Source organism: Uranotaenia lowii, chromosome 1 (assembly GCF_029784155.1).
Source record: "Uranotaenia lowii strain MFRU-FL chromosome 1, ASM2978415v1, whole genome shotgun sequence".
Lineage (NCBI taxonomy): Eukaryota > Metazoa > Arthropoda > Insecta > Diptera > Culicidae > Uranotaenia > Uranotaenia lowii.
Window position 1 is genome coordinate 174,193,433 of NC_073691.1, and position 17,309 is coordinate 174,210,741.

At 39.7% G+C, this 17,309-nt stretch overlaps 2 protein-coding genes across 7 annotated transcripts in view; one reads left to right on the forward strand and one right to left on the reverse strand.

Moving 5' to 3' along the window:
• Positions 1–15,316, forward strand: part of LOC129757671 (ABC transporter G family member 23) — a 208,239-nt gene extending 192,923 nt beyond the window's left edge. For 4 of the 6 annotated variants that reach the window (XM_055755118.1, XM_055755273.1, XM_055755197.1 and 1 more), the window contains exons 4-12: positions 10,782–10,900; positions 10,978–11,173; positions 11,236–11,437; positions 11,505–11,656; positions 11,726–11,870; positions 11,994–12,080; positions 12,233–12,623; positions 12,705–12,954; positions 13,012–15,315. In XM_055755118.1, coding sequence (XP_055611093.1) covers positions 10,782–10,900; positions 10,978–11,173; positions 11,236–11,437; positions 11,505–11,656; positions 11,726–11,870; positions 11,994–12,080; positions 12,233–12,623; positions 12,705–12,954; positions 13,012–13,579 — 2,110 coding nt within the window. In that variant the 3' untranslated portion in view covers positions 13,580–15,315. Of the gene's footprint in view, positions 1–10,781; positions 10,901–10,977; positions 11,174–11,235; positions 11,438–11,504; positions 11,657–11,725; positions 11,871–11,993; positions 12,081–12,232; positions 12,624–12,704; positions 12,955–13,011 lie in introns of all 6 variants that reach the window. The other 2 variants (XM_055754987.1, XM_055755056.1) reach the window with 1 other exon arrangement.
• The window catches only part of LOC129738159 (uncharacterized), a gene marked incomplete at its 5' end in the record, with an annotated part of 38,542 nt that continues 36,328 nt past the window's right edge, over positions 15,096–17,309 (reverse strand). The window contains one exon of the mRNA XM_055729345.1: positions 15,096–15,820. Within this exon, the coding sequence (XP_055585320.1) occupies positions 15,380–15,820 (441 nt within the window). The remainder of the gene's footprint in view (positions 15,821–17,309) is intronic.

The following is a 17,309-nucleotide window of genomic DNA, read 5'->3' on the forward strand; positions in this document are numbered from 1 at the left end:
CTTGGAACGCTACGACTCGGATGTTTCCCGACGGTGACGAAATCCTACACCGACTCGAGAGGCTCGCCCGGCGTCGAGAGCCTCTCTACCCGTGGGTATCCCCCGGCAGTGGTTAACCCTCTTCCCTCGAGATCCGCTACGAGGAAGGTATAGTCTTATCCCCGCAGTTTTCCTCTTAGGAAGCGGCACTACTCGGATACCCCCCGACATTGGGGTATCCTACACACGTTCGCGGCGCACCCCTGACCTCCGCTACGCAGAAGATGTTGCCTTATCTTATCTTACTCTAACAAGACCGAGATGGACATGACCTCCATGATAATGATCACCCTAAGGCTCAACAGCCGCTGTATGCTGCAGAGCTTCTGAATGTTGCACTGCCTGCTCAAGGCTGCTTTTCAGGCTTCCTTGTCAATATTGCAGAATGAACGAGCTCACACACGTCAGGACCCTACTTCTGCTGCAACTAATCGCTGTGTTGTTCGACATGACCCGCGTGAGGGCTGCCGTTGCGATTGTCGCTTTTTTCCATGCGTAATCGACATGGCTTGTAAAGCTCAGCCGATGGTCGTTCATCGCTCCCAAGTACATAATCGCACACTTGGCCTCGATTGCGCACGGTCCAACTGCTATCCTCCCTGTTTTTGCTGATTGCAGGTTTGTGATCAGTACCATATCGGTCTTCCCAACAAACGTGAAATCGTCCAAAAAAATAATAATTTAAGTCGTTTACAGTGATGTTGCGATTCGTAATTCCTCCTGCAAAGTGAAAAGATCGTATAAAACGTCGTTCGAGGTCAGTTTAAATCGGATATGATAGAAAGTCCCCCATGTTTGTGAATTTTTATATGATTTTGCTCCCGTGCGAGCATCAAGTGAGAAAATCATCGTAATGTTCTCTCTGCAACCAGCAGTGCATCCAGATGGCTAAAAATCGGATGGGAATTGAGTAATATTGACCAATGAGAGAACTGGAAAACATTGTCGCTGGCAACGATTTGAAAGCTATGAACGCTAAATCTTGCATACTTCCGATAGGTACAAATAAGGTGTCGGATAATGCGCAATTGGTGTAGTTTTCGTCGCGAAAGAAAAAAAATTTGTACAGTTGCTGTTAAAAAAAAAAGGAATCACATCGCGTGAAGCAGTACACTTACTTCCAACTTTGACCGGCTGCCAATTCTTTTTGGGTTGATATTTTTTCATAAAATTTTTACAAAATCTAGTTCACCTATTCAATTAACACTCCACAAAATTTGAAGACTGTACTATAACTGGAAAAAAAAAGATACAGGTATTCTCGTAAAAAAGGGTAATTTCAGATGCTACACAAAAGTCACAGTATTTTTGACAATTTTCATTTAAAAAAAACCTGAAATTTGGCCAACAGATGTAGAAATATTTGATCTACTACCTGGCAGAGTTCCATCGAAATCGATTGACGCGATCAAAGTTAGGACCAGTTTGAAAATGAGGTTCGTTATTGTCCAACAGGCGATTTCATTCTTTTTTGGAAGGGTGTTTGTATGGAAAATTTTGAAATTAATGTTTTTTTAAAATTTCTCTTTCACAAAACCAAAAATATACACCATAAATGTTGATTCTTGATGAAAACTATATTTCTTATTTATTTTTGAATAGATTTTTTTAACAGATCATAAAATAAGAAGAACACAGGGTCATTAATTTCTATCAATTTACTATATTTTAAGTGGTAAATTTTGAAATTGTAAAAGAAAAATCCAATAAAAAATTATTATGATATCTTCCAGACAAACAATTCCAAATATTTTTTTTCAATCATAGCACAGTCTTCAAATTTTGTGGAGTGTTAGTTGGATAGTTGAACTAGATTTGGTAAAAGCTGGTCACAGTTGGAGACGAGTGAGCTGCTTCACGCGATTTTATTCTTTTTTGAACGCAACTGTATGTATATTGCCCCCACTTTGGTAGGTAAACGCTGTTTTTATTTAACTTTCATACGATCTTTCAATAATGTATATGTAACGTATATCAAAACATGGAATAAAACTACAAAAATGTTTGCTGGGCCAGACGCAGCTAGAACATCCAGGCATGGCCTTGTGGTAGCGTGTTCGATTGTCACCACGAAGGTCGGAGTTCGATCCCGAAACCTGACATGTTTTTTTTCCAATAAGTATTTTCATTACTTGAGTGATCATTCTGATACAAATTTGTAGAATGTAGGAATGAAGCAATCGAGCAGCAATTTGAACAAATCTCGGCAAACCGCAATTTGTAGGGTTTTAAGAAGCTGCGCGATGGTGGCACCATGTACTGAACATCCTATTAAATAATGAAAAGAAGGTGGTAATAAGTGAGTGAAATTGAAATAAAAATATTTTTGTTTGCTTGTTTTACGATTTTTTGAAGCCTTTTAAAGGGCCGCTAGAAGTTGAATGGAAGATAATCTAACCTTGTTTTGGAACTTGACAGTATCAATATGACTTAATTTTTTGGCTGCATAGAACCTACTTCAGATCAATGATGGGACTGTGTAACCACTTCTAAACAAATATTTTATTTGAAACTCACATCAATATACAAGGCCACGGATGCCTTTGGTCAGAATCGGAATATTTACCATTTTCGTAATGTCAATTTAAGTGGTCCAGTGTTTTTGTTTCGCAAAGCTCATGAATGAATTCTGGTCCTAATTCCGGTCTACTCTATCGCACATTGCGTTCCCTAGATCCGCAACCGTACAGCTCAATATGCAACAGCAAGAAACAAATTGACGAAATTATCTCCATTTACCTACATGCGTTTTTGAAGATAGAAAACACAGGTTGAGCGTTTTGCTGCCGCGCTTCCATGACGAATTACGTCATACCTCAGCACTGCTCTTCCTGATTCGTGACTGGTTGGCGCAAACTACACGCCTAGCGGCGGCCTCTAAAAATGCGCTTCGAAAGCTACGCTAACAGCTACATATGTCTACATGATGACCGGGGTCACGCACCATGCACCGGCAACCATCAGATGCTGCCGACGAAAATTGCACCTACCGCAAGCCTAGCAGCTGTAAATCGTTTTGGGTTGACTTACAAATGTCGTTACTTAGACTTGCGAATGAAGGAATTTCATCAATAACATTTTAACTATTAGAAATTGCCACTTGTTTAATTCCTTCTTACCTTAGCAAACGAAAATAAATGCTGGTTTTGATTCTTTATTGTAATCCTCTACGCAAAACTGGAATTGATCGTTTGACTAATTGGAATCGAAGCAAGCGGGAAACAAAGTGTAAACTTCATACTCCATGAGAAAAACGTTTCGAAAAATTTGAACCACAGTAGTGTGTTTACTCCAGTAGTGTATTGATCCCATGGAAAAAATAAATCAAATTTAAATTCACTTACCTTTCTGGACAGTGACGTAACCAACTGCCTCGGTGTCAACCTTTCTTGTATATACGTCACAGAGAAATTACTAACTTGCAATTCCTCCTTCTTCGGTTTGTGGGTGCGTAACATGGTGGCGGGTTTTCTCCGTGTTTGTTTTGCTTTCCTGGTTGATGGATGAATTCGCCGCTTAGGTAAGATCCCTGGCGGTTTTCCATCTCGCTGATCGAATCATAATTATGTTACCCACCCCGAACAATGAACATTAGCTAGAAATTGGGAGGCAAATTGTTGTAACCGCACCAACCGCGCAACTGTTCATCGTCGGGCGCTGTACGTAACTGATGTCAACCGTTTATTTTGGTTACCATCGGGCCTTACTGGATCATTCACAATGTTGTGCAATTGGGTGTATCCGTCGTGAGCTACAAAAATAGGAATGCCGAGATGTGTGGGACTTGATTTCTGAAATCTAGATTTCAATTAAATCAGCTCTAAAGCTTGAAAAAATTAATATTTTTCAAATGTTGATTTTATTTCTTGAATTTTGAGATTTGACTTTTATGTGGAGCAATGAGGCTTCACAAAAGATGTTAGAACTTTTTATGTATGTGTCAAGAAAAAATATTAAGGATTAAAATTATTGTATCCAATGGTTGAGTCTCTACCCAGTAGGGGAGAGTGGGGATACTTGATCCCCTTTTCTTATTTTCACCATATCTTTCTGGAAAAATTTAGCAACTCGCACTCTTTTACATTTTCTAACAGCGTGTAACTTCAATTTTATATGCTCCTAAAATTAGAACGATACTTTAACTCGTAGATGAACTAGAAGCATTATCGTGGGAGTAAAAAAATTGCGATATTTTTGAAGTTAGGGGAGACTTGATCCTGTATTCAGGAAGCCCTAATCCATGGAATAAATCAAACAAAACCCCAAGATAGAATGTTATCTGACTATTTTGGTCATGTTTGTTCTCATTCCACAATCTATAATTGCCAGAAAAAAATTCTATAGCTTATTCTCAACCCTTATAACATTGCATACTTACGGGCGCAATTTTTTTATAAACAAGAAAAAATCAATTATTTTAGCCCTTTTCTTTATATAATTGATGAATGAATAATAGCTATTGGATAAATATTAGTAATCTCGTAATCAGCAATGACCACGATCCATTGAGAAGTAGAATATACCGGGATCATTTGTACCCATATATTAGGGATCAATTCTACCCAAAATCAACATTTTAGAAAACTTTTTCTGAAAAAAATTTGGGAGTTTTCCATCGCTTTGAAAATACTGTATTTTGAAGTTTATTTTACACTCGAAAGATTGATGTATTGGAATAAATATTTTTATATAATATTTCCATGTTAGGAACATTTTAAAATTATGAAAAAAGATCTTCAAGTCACATTGTGTGAAATTTTTCAAACAAAGTTCAATAACCCAAAAACTTGTTTTGTTAAAATTTTTTGAGCTTCAACCATTGCGGTTTTGTTCTATTTAGCACATTTTTCTAGAACATTTGATCTTTGCACGACATTCCAGTTTGGAGATATAGCTAAGGAATCAAGTATCCCCAGGGATCAAGTATCCTCATTCTCCCCTACTGTTAGGACTTAGGGGGGGAAAACACTTAGCAATTGAAAATTCAAGCTTTGCTCGCCCATTTTATTCCCCTTGCTTGATAAAGGGCGAACACGAAATAATTGCGACACCGAAAATGTCATGCCAATTTTTTATAATGTTTAGAATCAAACCAAAATTTTAGGGTAGTTTCATACATATAATATACTGCAAAAATCAAAAGAAAAGTAAATCAATGGAGCCTTGAGTGTAAAATACTTAGAACGCATTTTCGCTTGATGCCCTCCATCAAAGTCTTTACAGTGTCATCCGGTACCAGTTTCTCAGTTTTTTATTGTTTTTTTTTTTTCATTTTCTTAACAGGTCTCTGTCTTCTTGCTCCTCCGAAGTTTCCGCTTCATTATTGCCCAATACTGCTCCACCGGGCACAGTTCCGGATAATTTTTTAGGTTAATGTCCTTTGGAACAAAATGGACAGAATTGGTGTCATACCACTTCAGGACGCTTTTAAAATAGTGGTATGATGCCAAATTTCACCAAAATAGAACGGCAAATGGGAGGCATTCAGATTTGTAGATCTCGCAATTTACTGTGCCCTTTGTCACGAAAGGCTCTCTTCTCAGTCCGCAGATGGCCTGCCAACCGAAATATTCGGAGGCGAACTACTGCATTTTATTCTTAAATTTGTCGCCCACATCGAACTTAACCTTGCCGTTGAAAAACTCCAACCCCGGAATTGGCTTAAAATTGGCTTTAATATACGTTTCGTCGTCCATCACACAGCAGTCATGTTTTGTAAGCATCTTTCTTCTTCATATTTTGTAAGCAACTTCTTGTCTTCCGTACCCGAGTTTTAGCCATCGATTGTTGCCGCTAATCGTGGTTTGGGAAGCTATGTACCTTGTATGTATGTAGTCCAGCACACTTCTTTGCGTTCTGGAAGTAGCTCTGTGACAGGCCGATCTTTTAAGCCAAAACGCGGCTTGAGACGTTTGAATTTGCTTAATCATCCGCTTCACCTTTCCCTCCGTCTTTTTGTTCTCCGGTCCCAGTTTTCTTCCAGCTCCTTTGCCGTGGTCCAACGTCAACCGCTTCAACACTCTGGAGACGGTTGAATGGTGAATGTTCAACATTTTTCCCAACTGCCGCCGGTGCGACAGGTCAAGAAATTCCAGGTGTTTGGAAAGAAATTGTTCTCTCGACTCGCGTTGGTTCACCTTTATTTTTGTTGAATCGAAAAACACGATTTCATGTTTGACAGCATGTAAAAAAACACACATCAATGAGAAAGTGTGCAAAATTTGGTTGATTTTTACCCAATGGTTAAAAAGTTATGCCCTGTCCAGTAGTAAAAGAACCTCCTTCCTCAGCCATCTGCCTCCGAGTCCATTCTTCCTACTCGCACCTCCTCTTTGCCTGGTACCGGATGTGCTGCAACTCGTCGTGCTGCATGTCTTATCTTTTATGTCAGTAGGGTGGGTTCGTATGCCTCCGTAAATCGCAGCGCGTTGTCGTTGTCGAACCACGCCGAAGTTTTGGACGCCGCCTGCTGTACCGAATTGGCTCAGGAAAGCTTCAAAGGATATATTAAGGGGTCCTGGTGATAGAGGGATAAAAATGGTGGCTCGTCGTTAGGTCGTATACTTTGATGGCATTCAGAGCCTTGGGTTACCTTGAGTCCCTTATATACACAAAATTATTGGCTTCTCGCTATCTCGAGCTTAGATAACCGTAACTTCAACGGGTTTTTAAGAAAAGGTACCTAGCCTTTGGAACGAGTGATACTTTGGTGTTTTGACTTGCCGTAGTATTCGCTCAGAGTTGCCGCGAAGATTGACCCTATTGTCTATAACTCCTGTACTATCCCTTCTTCCGGTTTCCCCTCAACAGTTTAGCCTCCATTTTCTGCTGCTAAATATGTCCAGCCCTGACTTAAGAAGCATTTCAGGTGCTGCCATCTGTGGAAGCGTTCCAACATTTCCGTGCGTTTTTGTTGGTTGGCTGTTTTCTTTCAGGGTTTAAAGGCAGATCCGCTCAGCTGTTAATCACCAGCATCATGTAGCCGATGATTGCAAAAGTGACACTCTCTCGGTCGAAAGGCCTTTCCGAACAACGTTGCCACATTTGGATCTGTATTTTCATGGAAAAAAAAATCATTTTTATCTGTTTAAAATTTAAAAAAATGTGTATTGAAAGCTTTCTTTATCTAAAAGATTGATTCCGGATACTAACGCTGCACAATGGTGATCTTTTTACAACGCGTAGCGCACTAAATTGAACTGTGTTTCAGATTACTACGAAAACAGCCAGTTGCTGCACTAAGTTATATTCGCAGTAGAATGCGAGTAAAATGTAATATCCGATCTTGATATATGGTTATCGAACACAGGTTCTTCTTCTTAGTTTTATCGTTGGACATCGGATGTCAGACTAGATGTCAGGGACACAGGTTCAATACTGTTTCCAACCCCTTGCAGGGCGTTTTTAACGCTGTATGTTACGGTTCCGATCTATGGTCTGAAACTTTTTCAAATTTACGGGTTTGACAACTGAAGATGGCTTGAAATTACTGAAGAGAGTTGTGAGTGTTTGGAGATTCGGATGACTTCTTTTATTTCGATTTATAATTTCCTAGACATATTTATTCGTCCATTTATAACTCCAGAAACAAAAAAAAACTCTAAGAAAACTTTGATACAACTTTTCTTCAGGGAACCAGCATAAAGATATTTATAGTAAATAAATTTATAGAACTAATAAATGTGCGATTTCTTCCATTCAAAAACATTTGCTGCAATAAAAAAACTGGACCGAAGCATTTATTTTTGGGATGTTTTAAAAATAAAAAAAATCTGAAAGCTTCATAAATTTCATTAAACTGGAAAATTTAAGAAAAAATCAATTTTATGTTGAATTACTACAAATGGATCTAACCCCGAAGATCCCACACATACTATTGGCATCGGATAAAAAAAAACTTATGAGAAATGAGTTAAACATAAGGCTTTTTGTTATTCTAAAACATCAAATAAAATTGGAGACAATATCGAATCCAAAGATATCCGTAGCATAAAAACAAATATTTCTCATATTATATGATGATGTCTGTGGTAAATAAACTTCCAGCTACATAATGAAAATTATGTTTTATAATATCATCGAACAGTTGGAAAAGTGTGCCGAGGATTAAATTTAGCTGATTTGGGAGGACCAACATGAGGAGTGTTCTGAAGGTTAACTTCATGAATTTACTTTGGATCGGGAGGACCAACACTAGGAGTGTTCTGAAGGTTCACTTTATAAATTTTCCTTGGATCGGGAGGACCAACATGAGGAGTGTTCTGAAGATAAGCTTCATAGATTTACGTTGAATTGCGAGGACCAACATAAGGGGTATTCTGAAGTTTCACTTCATAAATTCAGGTTGGATCAGGAGGACTAACATAAAGATTTTTCATAACTTCACAAATTTTTGTTAAATAGGGAGGACCGTCATAATTTACGTTGGCTTGAGATGACCTACAACAAATGTTTCTGGTTGTTTCAATGATACCGCGTTTTGATAACCAATCAGTTTTCCAATAGAAATGAGAGTTTCGACTGAAATTTGATTGCGATGAGAGTTCCAATCGAGGGCTCGAGTTTTCCAGCCGAGGTGAAAGTTACGACTGAAGTTTGATTGCGATGGAATTTCCATTCAAAGGCTCCAGTTTTCCGTCAGGATAAGAGTTCTGACTGAAGTTTGATTGCGATGGGAGTTCCAATCAAAAGCTTGAGATTCCAGTAGTGACTGAAGTTCCGACTGTAGTTCCGACTGAAGTTTGATTACGATGGAAGTTCAATAAAAGGATCGAGTTTTCAAATGATTACTTATTAATATTCCAGGCTAGTCGAAGAGAGTTATTCATGATCAGGGAAGCAAATCGAGCAGAACTGATAATGATAACTGGTTTATCACTTGTTATCCAATGACCATCTAGATAACTCGCTAGAAATTATTTTCTCTCCGTCAGTTCTAGATTTGAGAATATTCTCCGGCAAAACTGAAATTGAGCAAGAGAACAAACGCACTGAGAGTGCTTTTTCCAGCTATTTGCGTACATTCCATCTGCATTATTGTGGATGAAAATCTCTCTTACGGGTGTTTTAATCGGCAATTTCTATCAGAGGATAACGATTTTTGGATTCCCTGTTCATGATACGGTTGATCGTCCGATACTGGGCTGTCTATCGAAAGTACAGACCCCGTTCGTTTTTGACAACATTCGATTTTGGCAACATCTGATTTTGGCACTTGTGCCAAAATCGTCCGGTTTTTCAAAATAACATTACCTTTAAGTTTTCGCTATAACAGGACCAAAATAATTTTGATAAACACCATAAATACGTTTTTACGTTATGAAAATGGTGATGAAATACAACTACAAAAACAAAAGTTTTTTAAAAAATTATAAAGTACTCAAACATTACAAAATCAACGTTATTGATAATAATATAAGTTATTTTGTAAAAATAACTGAAAAATAATATGAGAAAAAACCGTTCAATTTTGGCAACACAAAATGTACGGGTATGTTGCCAAAATCGAACGGGGTCTGTATATGAAACTGTTATAAATCAGTAACGGAACGCCTGAATGTTCTTCCTGAATGTAGAAAATCGTATTTAGATTCAAAATATTATCAACATAAATAAGCACAGAAGAAGATGTAAACGACGCTCACAAGAATGGTTTGATGAAAGTTCGGAGAGACGAAATCAAATATGCTTGTGTGTGCATATTTTTGATGACAATTTTTTCCTCAAAAAATTTTGTTTCTGTTTTTGCATTTTCGTGTAGGGGGAGATGTGTAACCGTTGATTGCGAGTGCGATACTCTCTAGGCCGATAGGTCTTTCCGAGTTGATAATTCAGTCATAATTCTGATTGATTTCCAGCCACCTATGAATATCAAACATTTAACAAAACAATAACAGATTCAACTATAATCCTGGTTGATTTTGGGCATTAAGCTGATAATATAATTTATTCATTTACAGTTGAAGTGTTGATTATATGCATTTGATAATAAACAGGGTCGATTCAACAAAATTGGCCAAATTACTGGTAACCAGCGACCTGTGGAAACCAAAGGAAATGCTAAAATCGCGAATATGAATCTCCTGGGATCAAAATAACCTATGTATATCAAATCTACCTACCTACACGTTTGATGGCGATTCGTTTGATGTATTCGAAGCAAAACAAAGTTTTCTTAAGCAGAAAAAGACTTTGAAATAGAGGATTCCTCACATTCCAGCTTGACTGAACGGACAAATCACGTTCCTTCCCCTGCACCGTAAAACCACCTGCTTAAGGAGTTTATGAATAATTAAATGAAGGCACTTTAAACAATTAAGGGCACTCGAAATCTCTTCGCTTCGAAACGACAAAACGTCGAACAGCCAAGCTTCGGGTGACGAATTTTTGCGCTGATTGTCGGCCGTAGTGTTGACGATCCATTATCCTATAGAGGCATTGTGTTTGCTACGGTTTCACCTTTGCGGTGATCTTACACCAGGGTGCTCGCCCTCCCCCCAGAATCTTCAACCTTTTATTAGCTATCAGTGCGAAAAATTCTTGCTCGGCAGCCGTCTGACCATTTCGCGAATGCTTTGAAGGAGATAAAAAACGCACACACACTGAAACAAGGCACGTGTTCGGAATTAATATTTTACCCGGTGACGCTGTTGAAAGGTCGATTAAGTGCTTTGTTTTCGACTGATGAACAATTGATTGATTGAAACCTTTTTTTCTGCTAACTATTTATTTCCATGGACCAGCTATGGACTTCTAGGAGCATCCGGGTGCGGTAAAACGACACTGCTATCCTGCATAGTGGGGCGAAAGCGACTGAATGCCGGCGAAATCTGGGTGCTCGGTGGCAAACCGGGAACGAAAGGTGATTGATTTGTTTTATTTAGCTGAGAATTGTGGTAGAAGTTTTTGAACCGAATTTTCGTTCAAATGACATTTTAGGATCCGGAGTACCGGGTAGACGAGTCGGGTACATGCCACAGGAAATCGCTCTATACGGGGAGTTCTCGATTCGGGAAACGATGATGTACTTCGGGTGGATCTTCGGCATGCAGACGTCGGAAATTGCCGAACGGTTAAAGTTCTTGCTCAATTTCCTCGATCTGCCGTCCGAATCAAGATTGGTAAAGAATTTGAGGTGAGTCTAGGGTTTTACGGTTAAAGCAATTGAATCGAATGGTTTTTGCTTTCGACTTCTAGTGGTGGTCAGCAGCGAAGAGTATCCTTTGCGGTGGCTTTGATGCACGATCCGGAGCTGCTGATTCTGGATGAACCGACCGTCGGTGTCGATCCCTTACTTAGGCAAAGTATATGGAACCATCTGGTGCACATTACCAAGGCTGGACAGAAGACAGTCATCATCACCACACATTACATCGAAGAGGCTCGGCAAGCGCATACGGTAAGATATTAGCGAGTTATACTTTGGGTTTTTGTTTACTCAAAACTGCTTTTATCATTCAACACAGATCGGTTTGATGCGTTCGGGGCGCCTCCTAGCGGAAGAATCACCAGCCTGTCTGCTGTCGATGTATCGCTGTAGTAGTCTCGAGGATGTCTTCTTGAAGTTGTCTCGCAAGCAAGGACAACAGAATGCCGCCCCGGCTGAGCTTAACATTAGGTTAGATTCCTTTCGAGTTGGTACTAAAATTATGCATTCTAATCAAAGGGAAAATTTTCTAATTTTTAGCAATAACATTTCACTGTCCGCGCTGGCGTTCGGCAAGGCCAAGGACAATCCCGTGTACGTGAGTCAGGAAAGCGGAGTCGTAGGTTTAAATTTCCATCAAAGTAAAGAAGTACTCATTAGTGATAGCAACGGCTCAACGTACGGTGTAAGTATCCGATAGCGGTGGGAGAATGCCTAATCATGTTTCTAGACTGTCGGTTTAGCTTCAACAGTGACGCTCGTCGTCGCCGTTGAACCCCAACACCTTTTTCGCTCTCTTTCTCCGCAGATCAATGGCCTGAACGGATCCCCACCAGGAGCAATCAGCCAAGCAGTGGAATGCGACGACTGTGCCGATTGTTCAGATTGCATGAATGTAAATAACACAAATAAACTTTTTTTCGTTTTATTCTCTCTTGGATAGATTGAAGAGTAGTAGACATCTGTTTTATCGACCTAAAGAGAATATTCATTTTGCTGATGAATTTTTACTAATAGTAACTTTTGTTCATTAAAAAAACCTACTAGTTATCGACCAAGGGCAAACTGCGGGCACTGTTGGCGAAAAATTTCCTGAGGATGTGGCGAAACGTGGGCGTGATGTTGTTCATCTTCGCACTGCCGGTAATGCAGGTCATTCTGTTCTGTCTTGCGATCGGGCGTGATCCCACCAATCTGAATATGGCCATCGTCAACGGAGAAATGAACTCGTCGCTGACCGGGGAGTGTGTTTTCGATGCGGGCTGCAGCTTTTCGAACCTTTCCTGCCGCTATCTGAACCATCTGAATGACACGATAGTGAAAAACTATTATCCGGATCTGGACTCGGCGCTCGATGCGGTACGGCAAGGCAATGCCTGGGGAGCGCTCTACTTTACCAACAACTTTACCGATGCACTGGTCGCGCGAATTGCGTTAGGTTAGTTAGCACGTTTTTAATAGTGAACGCGATCTTCCATGTTCTGAATTGGAATGTTAATCAATAAATTTACCTCTCTAGGTCGCGATTCGGACGATGAAACCCTGGACCAGTCGGAGATTCGGGTTTGGCTGGACATGTCTAACCAACAGATCGGTATCATGCTGAACCGGGATCTGCAGGTCGCCTATCGGGAATTTGCCCAGGAGCTGCTGCGGGTTTGCGACAACAATCCCAAGCTCGGTGACGTCCCTATTCAGTTCAAGGAACCGATCTACGGTACCAATGACCCCTCGTTTACTGATTTCGTAGCCCCCGGTGTAATTTTGACGTGAGTTGGCATTCGAAAAACCAATGGAATGAGTTAGTAATGTTTGTTTTTCTTTAGAATTGTATTCTTCTTGGCCGTGGCTTTGACCTCATCAGCGCTGATTATTGAGAGAACCGAAGGTCTTCTGGATCGATCCTGGGTTGCCGGTGTGTCTCCCGGTGAAATCCTGTTCTCCCATGTGGTTACCCAGTTTGTGGTTATGTGCGGCCAGACTGCCTTGGTGCTCGTCTTCATGATTGTGGTCTTTGGTGTTACGAACAACGGAGAAATTACCTGGATCGTGCTGCTAACAATTCTGCAGGGTCTGTGTGGCATGTGCTTCGGATTCGTCATTTCGGCCATCTGCGAGCTTGAGCGGAATGCCATCCAGCTGGCCCTAGGATCCTTCTACCCGACGCTGCTACTGTCCGGTGTCATCTGGCCCATCGAAGGTATGCCGGTGGTATTGCGTTACGTGTCCCTGTGCCTGCCTCTGACCCTGGCCACATCGTCGCTACGATCGATTCTGACCCGTGGCTGGAGCATAACGGACGAAAACGTCTACATGGGCTTCGTTTCGACGATAGCCTGGATTGCCCTGTTCTTAATCGTAACGATACTGGTGTTGAAGTTCAAGCGAGGTTAAACTAGCTAGGTAGCTCTTAAGGACAAATTTTCTGTATGTAAAACTCTAGCATTCATTAATTTATATGAAAGCGCATGCATCTTTATCGACTTTGTGTGTGTGTGATCGTCGTCGTTCATGGGGTTGTACTTTTCGGGTGGAGGAAATTTACAAAGCCCTTCAGCAACCAATCCGTCCATAGTTGAGCTGGTGAGTTTCCACGAATTTGAAAAAAAAACACAAAAGAAGAGCCCCGCTCCACCATATCCGTTTAATGCGGAAGAAATTCGACGACATTTGCCAGTTCAACCATCGATTAGAGTAAACAAAAAATTCCGATCTATCAAGGAATGACCCAAGGTCTGAAGCTCATCTTGTTCGTATTTAGCTTTTTTATTTTAAACCAGCAACACTTGTTTGATCTTTTCATCATTTTTCCTCGTACACCTTCTTAAGAAGCAAGAGCTTCTAGAAAACATCGCACAGCTCTATTGGCAGTCAAAGGAACCCCCCAAATCCCTTTCCCCCATACTATAAGCCTGAATTTTATTTGCTCAATTTTTAGTTATCAACTTTTAATTCCGAATTAGTCCAATGCCACAAAAAAAGACATGCAATCAAACGTCGTCCCACTTCAGTCAGTTTAACAAGAAATAGATCCAATTTATTTCCCTTCCGATAATCCTCGCTCGAAGGATTATCTCGAACGAAATAGAACGACATCGAAAAAAACAAACAAACAAAATCCGTCAACCAGCAATAGTTTTCCACCCAGGCGATGGATGCAATGTAAACAATTAATGATCTGTGATGATACATATTTTTGTCTATTTTTTATAAACATGTAATTTTCTCTTAGATTCTGTTTTTATAACGTGTAACAGGAATGTAGTGAGAGAGTTTTTGTGTTAAAAAAATGTGTTGAAACTGATTGAAAAAAGCAAACCATAGACTTAATGAAAGAAAAAAAGTAACATTACCTAGGAATAAATTTTTATAAAACTCTCTGGAGATAACTCTTTTCAGCTGTTCCCAAATAATGGAGTAGAAAACAAAACAATCAACAATGAGAGAAAATGAAATGGCACGTGGTAATCATCCTCTGTCGTCTCGTGTAAAGTAGTAGTTTGTAGTTGAAAAAGATTGTTGATAAGTTTTGCGAGAAAATGAGTAAGTTCGTTTTCTTTCCGGAGTTTTCCATTCCTAGAGCCACACCCTATAAACGCATATGTAATCTCTAGTTTTTTTTTTCAAGTAACTTGTGAAGGGTTAATCAGACACTCGTATCTAAAACAAAATTTGAATCTGAGGGTTGCCCTCTTTCTCGGGCAATCGGTTAGCTATTTACCTACCTTTGTTATTTTAACTTTGTCTTAACCATAGTCACGGTTCACGAACAAAAAATAACCCCGAAAAATCGTGTCACTTTTAAAAAACACTCTATTCGATTCGTGACCACTTTTTCGCTGCTTGGTAGCGCGCTGTGCATTTTCGCGCCACGGCTATCGAACTATTCGGATCGGTCCAATTATTAGAATAGTTTAGGTAAACGAAAGAAAAATCAACATTATTAAGACATCTTGTAGTACCACCTACATACTTACATAAATTGTTTTGAAACAACGACTCTAGACAGGTTCTTATCTTTCTTTTTATTTAGTAAACAGTGAATTAAAATGGGACAGACATATCGTACATGAAAATGGATAAAATTAAGGACAATCTATAAGGAGGAATGTGAATAAAATAACCTTAAAACCAATACAAACACTTTTTTTTTGGGAGAGCATTTTGATGACCAATCTCCTTGGTTTAGTCCTCCTAGCAAACCGAATCCCCGAAGGTGGATTGATCGAGCACAGCTCGTGACGAGCAGAACAGATCCGACGCCATCAGCTTAACCGGGAAGGCCAGAATTCTGATGTCCCCCAAGGGCGTCACCTGAAGGGCGTTGGCCATGATGTCGGTACTTCGAAGCCCCAAAGGTGTGGTAGGGCCCAGAGGTGCCTGCAACTCCCCCGTAATCGGATTGTACGGATTGCATCGAGCCCTTGCTAGAATGCACGAGGTCGCATTGACGTAGAATCCGATCCGTTGGGACTCCACATTCAGATCCTTGTTGGCCAGCGTTTGCAAGATGCACATGTTGATCAGCGAGTTGGCGTTGATGCGTCGCACGCACTGGACAAACTCGCAGTACCCGGTGTAGCAGTTGGTTCCGACAACCGGTGCCGTCGTCGGGCGCATTCCCGTTACCACCGACTAGAATCAAAGAAAATAATTACATATTCCAACACTCAGAAAAATACTATTATGTATGCCATAAGATTCTCTTATGAAGTGGCGCCATAAGAAAAATTAATGAAATTCATAAGATTGTCTTATGACGCGAATGAATTCTGAAGATGAACGCCTACTTCAATGAGAGGTTGTTGCTTTTCATAAGAGATTCTTATGGAAACAGTAAATCACTTTCTAATAAGAAAATTTCTCGATATTTCATGCTGAAAAGATTAACTTTATTGTTTGCCAAATTTGTTTAAAATTAACTGCTTCATGGTCACCATCAGCAGCACATCAACAGACGGCTCCATCAAAGTTTTTTTGTCGCATCTTAATCTTCGACCTTTCGTTTTTTGCCGATCAGCTTGCTGAAAAGTAAACAAATAATGTATTTTAGTTTACTAATATATTCAACGTTCACACCAAAAACATCAAATCGAACTTACCATTCCGGAGATAACAATAACATTTAACATTGAAGGAAAACTATAATAACTATGAACTGGCGATTGCTTCGTACTGTTAGATGAGGAAAAAACTGATGCTATGAATGAATGTGTTCATCATTTTTTCACAATGCCGTTTCTTCTATTTTTCATAAGAACATCGTATGAAAATTGAAAGAATTTCATAAGACTCTTATGAAAAATTAGTTTGGACGCAAAAAAGTGGTTCATAAGATGTATCTTATGAAATTGATAATAAGATTTCCTCTGAGTGAATGAATGAATTTATAATAAGATTTTTTTTTCTATGTTCTTAGGCAGGGCTTTTCCCTCAAAAAACTAATAAAATTATTTCTTAATTTCTTAAATCCATTTCAGAGAGCTCTGCTCTTTTGTCGAACATTCAGCACACTCATCATTGATTGCACAGGAAAACGAGAGTCGACTGAAGCCAGCGCTTGAATATCAGCACTGTAGAGAGAGGAGAAGCGATTCCGAGAGTGCTATTTTAGCTCTTTTTTCTTAAAAAAAACAACAACAAATGCAGCACACTCAAATCATCTATACCAATCGGCCTTATGCTGCATTTATTTATTTACATAGTGTTCCGCCACACGACATAACCTGATGAACAATATTCCTACAGTTCACTCGGTCTATGGCAACCGTTCTCCAACTCCTCCCACATACGCCAGATCACGCTCCACTTGGTCTGACCACCTCGCTCGTTGCGCTCCTGCTCGTCTCGCTCCTACCGGATTCGTAGGGAACACCTGTCTTGCAGGACAGTCGCACAGTGGTTAAAAATCAAAAAAAGTGGGAAAAAATTATTAAAAAGCTTTTTTGTTAATGATTTTTGGCGGAAAGTTGAAAAAATTATAATTTAGATTTTTTTTTTCAAAATTTCCTATTTTTTCAATAATTGTTGAAACGGGGTTTGAGCTTGCCAGATACTTTCAGAAAAAAAGCGGGACATTTCACGAAGAAAAAGCGGGACACAGCCGAAAAAAGCGGGACATTTA